Source organism: Epinephelus fuscoguttatus, linkage group LG6 (genome assembly GCF_011397635.1).
Source record: "Epinephelus fuscoguttatus linkage group LG6, E.fuscoguttatus.final_Chr_v1".
Taxonomy (NCBI): domain Eukaryota; kingdom Metazoa; phylum Chordata; class Actinopteri; order Perciformes; family Serranidae; genus Epinephelus; species Epinephelus fuscoguttatus.
The window spans coordinates 42,319,454-42,331,708 of record NC_064757.1 but is presented as its reverse complement, the minus strand read 5'-3'; the positions used below and the strand labels follow the sequence as shown (position 1 = coordinate 42,331,708).

The 12,255-nt window shown below is 41.4% G+C and overlaps 1 protein-coding gene across 1 annotated transcript in view; it reads left to right on the top strand.

The window, feature by feature from the left end:
• fras1 (Fraser extracellular matrix complex subunit 1) overlaps positions 1-12,255 on the top strand; it is a 402,098-nt gene that overhangs the window by 316,282 nt on the left and 73,561 nt on the right. The window contains exons 31-34 of the mRNA XM_049578302.1: positions 2,399-2,515; positions 4,947-5,061; positions 6,140-6,277; positions 11,038-11,070. Of these exons, the coding sequence (XP_049434259.1) occupies positions 2,399-2,515; positions 4,947-5,061; positions 6,140-6,277; positions 11,038-11,070 (403 nt within the window). The remainder of the gene's footprint in view (positions 1-2,398; positions 2,516-4,946; positions 5,062-6,139; positions 6,278-11,037; positions 11,071-12,255) is intronic.

Sequence of the window (12,255 nt, the reverse complement as noted above, 5' to 3'; positions counted from 1 at the left end):
ATCCATGCAAAGTGAACACATCATTACATATCACAATCTTTAAGATACACCTTCATTTTTGAATTACTATGGCACGTTTGTGTCACCATTTCCATCCAAGTGCACCTCTTTCCTAAGGTCAAACAGTCCTAGCTGCCTAGCAGCAGGCAGACAATGTCAAGCAGCCAAGAACAAGACAATGAGATTATTTACTGATATCATCTCATATTGATCGCAGGCAGACTTTGTGATGTCACCAAATGTTGTATAATCGCCCAAAGAATCAATATGATACCATATCCTGATAAAACTTGTGATTTACACCCTTAATGATTTGACCCAATTACACTTTCACCATAGCTATATCAGCTCAGCAAAATGTCCTGTGAACCACCTTTGTTACAGTGTTGTGTCTTGGTTTTGGAGGGCACTGATGAACGATTATCTCCTGCTGATATAGGATGTCGTATCAGCAAGGGTGGAAGAAATGTTCTGATGCTTTACTTAAGTAAAAGTAACAATACAACAATGTAAGATTTTTTCTATAACAACTAACAGTCCTGCATTTAAGTAAGAGTACAAAAGTATCAGTAGCAAAATGTATATAATGCGTCACAAGTAGAAGTACTCGTTCTGCAGAAAAGTGCACCCTGACTGGCATATTAATATATATTATACAATAGTTTGTTAGTAGAGATTAATTAATGTTTAAGCAGCATATTAATGTAAATGTTTTAAATGTGTGTAGAAGATTAGATATTAAAGTCCTGTAGTTCACAACCCAGAGGTCAGTGAGACCGTTTTCTTGTTGGAGATTATAAAATTGAAAACCACTGGACTAAACTTAAACAATATCTTGTACTTCATAAGATTATTTATGTTAGATATAAATTGGAAAAGTAAGTGGTAACTGTAAGTTATCCTATAATTGTAGTGGGGAAAAAAAGTTCAATATTTTCTCCCTGAGATGTGGTGGAGTAGAAGTCTGAAGTAGCAATAAATGGAAATACTAAAATAAAGTACAAGTACCTATAAATTGTACTCAAGTACAGTACCTAACTAAATGTATTTAGTTACTTTCCACTGCTGCAGATCACAAAAGTTTCACATGGAGGTGATGATAAATGACGTGGAGGACGTACTGGATCATGCTAATTATCTAACTTTTCTTCTGGTTATTCCAATAGAACCTTACATGTATCACTTCCTGTGCAGCAGGAGAGCACTGCCAAGTAGCAGATGTTTTTGCTAAAGCATGCCACCTTCATAAGTAAAAAAAAAAAAAATGCATTTGAATCCTGTCATACAAATTTTTTTTGTTCTTGAATCATTGTTATTTTCTCTGGAAATGGACAGAAAATAACGTCTCTTATAAAGAACATCATCAAAAGGGACCAGGATCAGTTCAAAGTGTAAGAAAAATGAGTGTGTGTGTGTAATTTACTGACTCAAAAACACAAATCTTGTGTTAGCGAAAACAAGAAAGGGAGAATCGGCCTTTGACTGAATGCTGATAGATGATTATAAATCTGCCATTCCTCACACAACCGTTACTGAACTGGTGAATATACAGTTACTTGCATTAGATTATTCGTCCATTGAATCTTATCTTTTTAAAAGCAGGAAAGGTCCCTGGGCAGCTACAAAGGAGGAGCAATCTTGATAATGACGGAGATGGAATTATCATTATTTTCTATTAACTTCAGAGGAAGATCAGAAAGTCGGAGTGTGTGCTCTGTCCTGGTTCAGAAGCAGCTGTCATCTCTGTGAGCAACCTGCTGCTTAATAAGGCTCTCTGAGGCTTCTTCTGTGCCCTTTTATTCTCTTTACGTTGCGAAACACATTTTTATGGATTTTACAAAGTCATTTAAAAGTAATCAGGGGTGTAGTTGCTTCAGTAAGAGAAATAACTGCCGTAACACTGGACACAGATTAGCCATTAAACATGGTCAGCTGGGCAATGAGATCATTACACTGAATTTTACTCATATTGGCATCTCGTTCATTAATATTCATGCGGTGTAGAGAGTGATTTATGGAGAGAAACAGATTTGGTCTCTGTGGTTCGGCCCTGCGGTGCAGCCTGACGCCGAGTTCACTTTCTGTTGTCACAGTTATAGACTGTTACGTGTTTTCATCACATCTGTTGCATCTCACTTCTGGTGATTCTCAAGAGCCTGTCATCACTCTGTCACACGGAAAATATGGATAATACACGAGCTGGTTTTCAGCAGGAAGGACTGATATTTATTGAGATAATAATGTGCTGCAGATAAAGACTTCAAACTTCAAGATAGGAGAAGTTTAGAGTGAGTAGAGGACAAAGATAAAAGAAGAGGTGTGTTGAGTGTATTTTCTTGAGGATACAGGTTTTCATTCTCTAATATGGGGGTGTGTATGTGTCTTTATGTGTGTGCAGGTTTCCACAGAGGCAGCCCCACTCATACAGAGCGATGCCCAGACCTTCACCATCGGAGTGCTGCCTCAGATCCCTGGATTCCCTCAGCTGGCCCCCGACTGTGACCTACAAGTCACGGTGAGGAGTACAAAAAAAAAAAAAAAACTGTCAAACTTTTCAGGAAATGTGTGGGAATGCATGCATGTGTAGGAAAATTAGTTTTACTTTTATGATTTATTTCCCTAGATAATTAATGAGAAGTTATCAAAAGGCACAGAAACACACACAGCATACAATTCTTATCCCACTGTCCAACCACACTGGCCAGTATGATACGTGTTTAGAACATACACAATATTTACATTTTCAGAGCCCAACTCTCAAAAGTCATCACAAACCTTCAGGATTCAAACTTGGACATCTGAGAACAGTGTTTGGTCCTGCACACTAGGCTTGGGTGGTATCTATTTTTGCATACCTTCATACCTTCCTGACATTTCACCGGGGTAAACTCGCAACAAGTTCTCTCTCCCAAGTCGTCACATATCGCCGCTTTTTCGTTAGACACCACACAGCTAGCGGGCTAGCAGCTTCAGTGAGGCTAACAACAACAGCATTCTGCCACCATGTACCTGGAGCGGGGATGCGCGAGGCTCCACAGTGGGCTAGCAGCTCCAGGGAGGCTAACAACAACAGTGTCCTGCCGCCATCTACCTGGAGCTGGGATGCACCGAAGTTCCACAGCGGGCTAGCAGCTCCAGTGAGGCTAACAACAACAGTGTCCTGCCGCCGTCTACCTGGAGCGGGGATGCGCGAGGCTCCACAGTGGGCTAGCAGCTTCAGGGAGGCTATTAACAGCGTGAAGTGAAGCCACGGCTTTGACCGCTTCTGTCTCTCTGCCATTACGTCTTCTTTGTTGTTGAATGTGCTGCTGACTGATGAGCATAGATTCGGCGTAATGAAAAGAATCGATAAGGGAATCGTTAAGCATAAAGGCAAATGATGTCGATGAACTGAACCAGTTCTTAACAGGAACCGGTTCTCGATTCCCATCCCTAGTTGGGTGTCATTCAGAGAGTCAGATGTTAAAGGCGCCATATGTAAGAATGCGGCCAAAACGGTTACTGCACTCAAATTCAAAATACTGACACGAGTCGTGTCCACCCCCCGCTCGGGCAAGTCCGGCTTCTCTGCTGCTAACGCTGCTGCCGGGATACAGCGGAGGAGGAGCCAGCTGCTAATGCTATGTACCGGGACACTGCTAATGCTGCTTGCCGTGTTGCTAACATTTGTTTCTCAAAAAAATCAGTCAGGTCAATGACCCACCTGCACATGGGCTACAATGTATGATCAAAAATGAATAACAGTTGAAAGTATTCAAAATGTCCACCCCGTCTAGCTATGATGCTAGTTAGCCAACTTTTGCTAAAGCTTACCTGTCGAGGAGAAGAGTAGCCACTTCGACATCTGATTTCAAATTCTTCTCCACTTTCAACCGTCTCCACCGTTCAAAAGCATCTCCTATATAGACCCTCGCTTTGCCTCGAGTTTTGTCTTGGTGTTTTTGGGAATCATAACGAGGTCGTTTGGGTTTAGTCGCACCGTCAGCCATTGTAGCTCAGTCGTAACTGTAACTGATGCTGAGACTCTACTGACTGCGTGACTGGTAGACGGCGGTGGGTGGCGCAGCAGGCCAAAACACAAATTCAAAACATAAACATGATTTGCGAACCGTAAAAAAATTGTTTTAAATGCGAATATTCTGGCTGTACTATTGTTGTCGGTGAGATCAGTATGTTATATGAACATTTTTCCTTAGTCTCTGTGACATATTAGGAGGATTTTATGACTATGTGCTTTAGATTTCTTACATATAGCTCCTTAAAAATGTGTTGGCTCTAGATGCTTTTACTGATGTTATCCCAACCACTTCCAGTCACCATGTTTCTCAGCTCAGTTGCCTGTTGCACCATTAGAGACTGACCTCTGGTGGCACATGTTGTGCACTACAACACATCACCATGCAACATACAGCATCTGTCACCTTCATAGAAAGGGGTGCCTCTGTATTTTTACCAGTATTGAAAATCATGTCTTCTGGATTTCTAGTGTACTACACACCTACTTTTAATATTTAATGGTGTGCAGAAACTTAATTGATGTTTTTACTTGTTGAAAACTTAATTTAAAAAAATGTGATAATTAGTTCTTGAACCTGGAAACATTAATGTGCTCCATCTGGCTCACTGAAGTCAGACTGGCATTAGTTTGCTGTATTTTAGATTAGATGGTTCAGATGGTTTCAGTGTTTCCATTAATTTACAACTGATTAAAAAAGAAGTAGAAATAGCCTCTATGTATTCCAAAATTACCTAAAAATCTCCTGGAAAATGTACTAACTTATGGAGTTGCTGTGAGACGCAGAGACACTGCTGGCTGTGTGGTTCGTTTTCTATTTATTGGTGCATTTGGACCCCTCAGCTCTAATCACACGGGGCGTATCAGAGTTGGAGGATATAGTAGCTCTTGTTTTACCTCTGTTCTCACCTCAGCTTGTGTGTGTGTGCAGGCTCTGGAGGATCGGGTGACAGAGATAACGCCTTCAGCTCTGTCCTTCATCGACTCTGAGACTCCCAGCGAGAAGCTCGTTTACAATATCACCAAACCTCTACCACAAGGACAAGGTCAGCCACACACACACGCGCAGACACACACACACAGACTGCACACACACTTTTTCCTCATAATGTGAAAAAGATTAAAAGGATTAAAATCTAAGTTCTGTCAGGGGGCAGGAGCCTTGTAATTAGATATGGTGAGTGAGCTTCAGAGCTTGTGCTTCAGAGCTGAAGCAGAGTGGGTGACGTTAATGTGTTAGGCTCTGCTGTTCCTCAGTAATTATCACTTAAGTGCCCATGAGCAAGGCACTGTGATCCATAGTTTGCTGCGATGGAGCTGATCAATGGCCCAAAGTTTTTCTAGCAGCTTCCTGGTGTGAAATTTGAAACATATTGTTGGAAAACAGTTGTTATAAAGACACCTGTTAGACAGCTGATGATTTCAAAGTCTTATTTGAGTCATCTGGGACAACTTTAGCTTTAATGCCTTGCTCAAGGGTTTTGTTTTCCCAACCTAGAAATACAAGCCAGAGACTAACAACCTGCCGTTCCTAAGCCATCTTCAGTGGCATCAGCGCCCTCTAAAGTTGTCTAATTAATGTCTCTGAGTCTGGACTTTTACAAGAACAAGTGTTGATTTCCTTTTTGCTGAATTTAATGTGGCGTTTAGAACCGGAGCCATTAATTTCAGCGTCGGACCATCTGACAGACAGACTGCTGTATCATTTCCAGCTCTCCATCTAATGAAAGAGAAAAACGATTTACAATGGGTCATATTCATCAACTAATGGACTGATAAATCTGTGTAGCAATCATTTTGAACAGAGCCAATGAGGAGGAGGACAGAGTCAGATTAAACAGCGGCAGTTTGTCATGACTGTTTTATTTTCTGAAATTAGATTTGAGATATTTGTTCTGAGCTGAACGCTCTTTTTCCCAAAGCTTCTTCCTCTTCTGCCTCCTGCCTTTTTCACCAGTTAGTGAAGTGTTATCAGTCCAAAAAAACACTGTGGTTCTTTGTCTCTGTCCGCTGAGCAAATGAGTTATTTGTGCCCCCCAGACTGCCTGAATCTATGACTCCAGCGTAGAGCAGGTGCAGGACCCCTCCACTGTTTGAACCTCTTCCTGTGCTGCTTTTCTTCAGGTACGATCGAGCATCGGGACAGACCGTACACACACGTGAAACATTTCACTCAGGCCGACGTCAACAATGGCAAGCTCATCTACAGACCACCGCAAGCCCCTTCACACCTCCAGGAGCTCTACCAGTACTCCTTCATTGGTGAGACACACACACATGCACACACTCACAAACCAAAAAATCCTAACCTCACTGTGATTACAACGAAAATATGATTAATACAAGTACACGTAATCAGTTTATTCGGGACTTTGGATGGTGTACCATTAAGACGTCAATGCTGGATGTGATGAAATGAAACTTTACTTATATTTTGATTCTCATACTTTTGTACTTTTATTTAAGTTTTGAATTCAGGACTTTACTTGCAGTATTATAGTATTTCTACACTGTAGTGTTACTACTTTTACTTAAAGATCTGAGTCCTTCGTCCTCCACTGATGATGAGAACATCCAAAGCCTACGCAGAGTCGGTATGAAAAGTTTAAGTGAAACAAAAAAAGCACTAATGAGTGTTTGTTCTTTTGTTTTGTCTTATTAAATTGCCTCTGGATGTTTACCTTCTGAAAATCAAATATAATTAATCTGAACTGGCTGCAGTGGCCAGATTTATTTTTGAACTGTTTCAGCTGAGCAGCCATGTATTGATCTGGAGCTGAGCAGTCTGCCGTCGCCCACCACAGGCGCTCTCTGTGGAGACTAAATAAGTAACCCTGGCTTCATAACACTGTATCAGGTTTCTGGTTTTAACACATAAAACCAGTTGACTTTAAGCATAGTGTCTTATTTTTAGGTGATTTACTATTCATAGCGCTGCGATCAATTCTCATAATTGTTTTCAGTCAATTTAGTCGACACAGGGAGAGCTACTCATCCTACAGAGACAGATGTGCAGTGTCCTCTGTATCATTTCAGTATTCGTCTCTCTTCACATTCAAGCCAGAGAAAATTGCTGAAGTGATTACTCCAGAAACATTTGAGCACTTTTGGACTGTGTTATAAGCCAGAGGTGTCTGTAACACAACTAGAGGCTGGAGCTTGAAAGGTGTTCACCGAGTGTCTGCAGGGAGAAATAAAGAGCTTTCTGAAAACAAAGTGTATTTGTACATTTACAAGAGAGGATTGTGAGGGACTCCTGCGTTTGCCGTGTTCACCTTTCATCGCTTCTGAAGTCATACGAGTGGCTACTTATCAAGTGAGGTAGGGGAGCGGTAGATTTAAACCTGAGTGCACTTGCCATCATCTGTAGAGGTCCTACAGAGGACACAAACACATTTAAGCCCCTATACCAGGAAGGCAAGTTGATAGAAATATAGAAATGGGTTTTGAGGATTCTTTGCAGTGGTTTAGGGCTCAGAGATGGTTGAGGGGGCAAGATCGTGTAGGTCCTTGTATGTGATGACAGTATCTTGAAGTGCATTTTGCACTTTGTGAGGAGCCAATGAAAGGATGTGAGGATTGGTGTAATGTGATATCTACAGCTGGATTTAGTTACAGTTCCTTTCCAGGCATTGATTAAACCCCCAAAAATGTATCTTTCTGTTCTTTAAAATTATATATTTAGAAGTTTTTTCCACCAAAACACCCCTCACACATGGCTTAGTTGTAACTCTTCACCAGTGATATTCAACTTATGGGCCCTGGGCCATCAAATAAAGAGCCAAAGGAGGATTCCCCCGACCCCCCAACAGTACTCCAGGCTAATCCTTAAATGTTCTCAAATCATAGACTGCCCCTTTGCACACCTGACCTGTGCAGGGCTGCTGCAACTTAATTGCCTCTTGGCATAGATGAGATAGGATGACAAACATTCAAAGTTTGAAAACAGGCAAACATTAATATATACCAATAAATATTATTGATGTTTTTCTTTAACCTTTATTTAACCAGAAAGTCCCATGGAGATTGAAATCTCGTTTACAGTAGAGACCTGGGCAAGGAAGTAGCCAATCAGAACACATTTAAAATGCAACAAATACAACATGTAATACAAAAATCCACAACAAAACAAGTGTTCAACACATTCTTTATGATGCCCTTAAATTCATAGATACATGTAAGTATTTCTCATTTTAGAGCTTTTTGAAGATTGTTCCATGTTAAAGGTGCATAAAAGGAAAATGCTGTTTTCCCCAGAAGTGTTAAAACCCAGGGTTCATTAAAAAGCAACCACCTGGAGGAGCGTAGCTGTTGTGTTTGTTAACCTGCCTGTGGCTTTCTGTCATTTTGCAAAAGTGGACCCTGGACGAAGCAAATTTACTATCTTTATTCTACATCTTTGCCTCATTTAGTATTTGCTGAGCTATGAATATGCAAAATAGCCTTACCTGTAGATAATATGAGCCCTCGGTTTGACTGTGTCATCAAACAGCTAATAATGTTTTTCTAACGTTAAATAAACCTTGCTCCCGATCGCCAGCTCTGAGAAGTTGAAGTACAAGTGAAACTTAACTTGCAAAATGTAAAACTATAACCTCCACCAAGCTGATAGGATTGTTTTTAGTCTTCATGACTCAGCGCCAGCAGTAGCCATGTCCGTATCTCAAGAACTCCTTGAGGAAATTCAATTTTGGCACAAATGTTCACATGGACTCAACAATGAACTAATTCGATTTTGGTGGTCAAAGGTCACAGTCACTGTGACCCTTAGATGCTTCGCTTTTCTAAAGACTGATGTCTTTCTCCCTGATTTTGTGTTTAGATGGGCGGATACAATCTCAGATTTAAAAAAAAAACTCCCTATGTTGCAGAACCAATAGTAAATCCGCAGGGCGGTCCTTCGGTGGCTCGCTGAACTCTTGTGCTCGTAAACATAGTCCGACTAGAAACACGTGTAGCGGCACAAAATGGCTCAAGTCATTGTAAGTCCTTCATTTCCACAATCTTGTGGACTGAGCACACGTTTGATAAAACGGAGTTAAATCTCTCTGCATCCATTTTCAAGCTCTCTGTGTGTTTGTTTCCTTGCGGACGAGAAAAGGGGGAGAGCACATTTCCGGGAAGGCGTGTTCTTTTCAAAAATGCAAGAGGCGTTGCTTTGTTGCCGGCTGTTTACATTAGAAAGGAGTGTCCCCAGACTATCAGAAGGCGGAGATCTCTGATTGTCTGGTGGCGAGACTAAGTGTGACCTTGAATCCTTCTCATTCTCATGAACACGATATCTCAAGAACACCTTCAATTGGTGACACTAATCTTGGTTGCCCACCTTGAAACTCGGGGGATGTATGTGAAGCATCCATGTTTTCACAGACATGGGTGTAAACTGTGAGAGAAACTTGAGTGGGATAGTGTATGAGACCTGGCATTAACCTATTATCTTGACATGACTTCAGCTAAATGACCTGGCATGATTCTGGCCAAATCTGGTTGTGTGAGGAGAAGCAATAGTTCTTGGAGCTGGTTGTCTGAATTACAGGAAAACAGCAGCCTAAGTGACAGGAAACACCTTTTTTGACGCTTGTTTGTCAGACACTTTAAATTGTCATGATGTACGAATTCTTTCGCTTTCACACGAGTGAACCCTCAAATGTCCAATCCTGTGTTTTGAGTCTCTTTATTGTACAACACTGGTGGACGGAGGTGTAAAACTGGGAGGCGGTAATTCTGGTTTACATTAGTGACAGACGCTCTTGAGACTCTCATTAGTAGGCTGCACGTGAGTTCAGAGGGGGAAATGCTCAGCCATGGCAGCGGCTGCTTATTTTGCTGTCGTGTAGCATATAAAAAAAGAAACATATGGACATGTTAACAAGGTTAAAAAGTTAATTTTCACCAGAGGGGGTCTTAAAGACCCTGGCTGCAGCACAAGTTACAGGCTGGAGAGGGCTGCTTGGCTGAGACAGCAGAAAACGGCACTGCAGTAGTCTTGGTGTGAAAAAATTAGGGTATGGATTAGAAATTAGATCTCTGGTTGATAGCATTGATTTGAGTTTTGTGATGTTCCAAAGCTGGAAGCAGCAGGTTTGCACAAGCTTGTTTAAGAGAAAGTATAGAAGTCTTGATTTGTAGCTTGATCCATAGGAACTAAAACATCCTGCTATTTAAACCTTGCTGCTTCAATGTACAATATTTCGAAGGACATTTACCAAGAACTTGTTACAGTGCTGTTACATAATGTTCCAATACTGTAGCAGATATTATAGCTTTCATCCCTGATAAATTTACTCTGCACCAGTGTGGCAGCCAGGTTTCTCTGGAGCATAACAGAAAATTACCTCCTTGTAATGTCTAATGGATGAAAATCCTGCTATTTCTGCACAAGTCCTCTTTGTAATAGTAGCAAGCAAGGCTTTTACATTGTGCCTGTATTTCATCTTAGAGAGCTCTTATCTTGATGATGATTCAGTACACAATTGGTGCAGAAAATTATTTTGTACAAGTCATATTATCTTGTCAACTGAAACCGGGTTCAGTCAGCCAACACTCTTTAAATTGTGAAAGTTTCCAGCCATTTTGCAGAACTCTTTAGTTTTTTTCTGCCCTTAGTTGTACAATCCTGAAGCACATGTTCTATCACTAAGCTGTTAATGACAGACAAAGTATACATGATGAATATTTGAACAGGAAGAGTGGAGTTTAACTGTTTAAAAGCGATTTGAGGGCGGGTGAGACATTTTTCAAAGTAAATCTTAGCTGTTTTTTAAGAGACGTACACACCGAAAGATAACCCATAATCCAACATCAAAGATGACTTTAGTTTCCCTTAATCTGGGTTTGTGGAGCTCCGGCGGAAAGCTTTGCATCAGTAAATCATCCACACTGCCTCCTGACTTTTATGCATTATAGCAGCATCCGTTCAGTTTTTACATGCGCTGCAACACCCTGTCAGCTCCGCCTGAATCCACTGTTTTTTACTTTTATCACCTCACAGCTCTGAAAGTTTTCTTTTTTAACCCCAACAGGTCTGCCGGAATCACTGAGCGTCTATTTCACAGGTAAGTACTTCATCTTCTTTAATTTAGAGAGAGGAGGAGGAAATGGAAGAGGCAAATTGTTTCCTCTCTCCTCTTTTTCCTTCATCCTACACATTTTTCTTCCATCTCTTCTCTTGTTCTCCTCGTTAAATCCACTCCATAATCAGTCTCATTTTCCTTCTCCATCCTTAATCTTCTCCTGGCTATATTCGTCTTCTCTCTCCTCCATCTCTTCTTTTCTCCCCCTCTGTTGTGTTTTCAACTTTCTGGTTTTGATTATTTCCTTCCTCTCCCCTCTCCGTGTCTTGCTCCTCTTCTGACCTCAATTTTCTCCTGTTCTCTCCTGTTCCTGTCCTCTCTGTCCTCTGCACTTTCCACCTTTGCTTACATCTTTCTAGCATTCGCTCCTTCCCTTTTTCCCTTCTCCTCCTTTTAATCTTCACCATAAATGTCCTTTGTCTTTCCCTCCTTTGGGATTTTCTCTGTCTCATCTACAGCTTTGTCTCGTCTTGTCTTCTGCTCGACTCCTTCGCCTTTTCTCTTCTTTCCTGCACACTTTTGCTCTCATCTTCTTTGAGCTCGGAAATTCACCTCTTCCCTATTTTTCTCTTTTGCCATCCTCTTTTTTCCACACTACATCTCTCCTTTCTTTTCCTGCATTTCACCTCGGTCACTTCGCTCTGAGTTACACTTATCACTTTTGCGCTGATGTGTCTTGACTGTGATCTTCAGATCTGTGATTGTATGTTCTGGCTCTCTGACCTTTATACTGTATAAGAAAGATGGACGACATGACAGCCTCCTAAAAATGAAGCCAAAACATCTTGATCGCCCCCTGGTGACTGGCTGCAGTACAGGTCATTAACCCTGCCCACTCCACGCTAGCGCATAGGGCATGGGTCAAACTATAGATTTTTCCCAAAGATGGTTTCTGTCATTTTAGGTAGTTCTTATCACACTCATGTATGATCAAGCTCACGATCGATGGCGCTGCTCGCCATTGGGTTGGGTGGGTGTTTCAGCAGGAACTCGACACCGCAGCGGTTGCCACTGGCTACAAATGACATCGCCAGCATAAAATGTCCCTGGCCATACCTGGGATATTTTGGCCTCATTTTTGCACAGTGGGGATAAATGGAGATGTGTTGTCCATCTTTATATACAGTCTATGGATTAGACCGAGTCTCCTCTGTTTACTTCACGTGT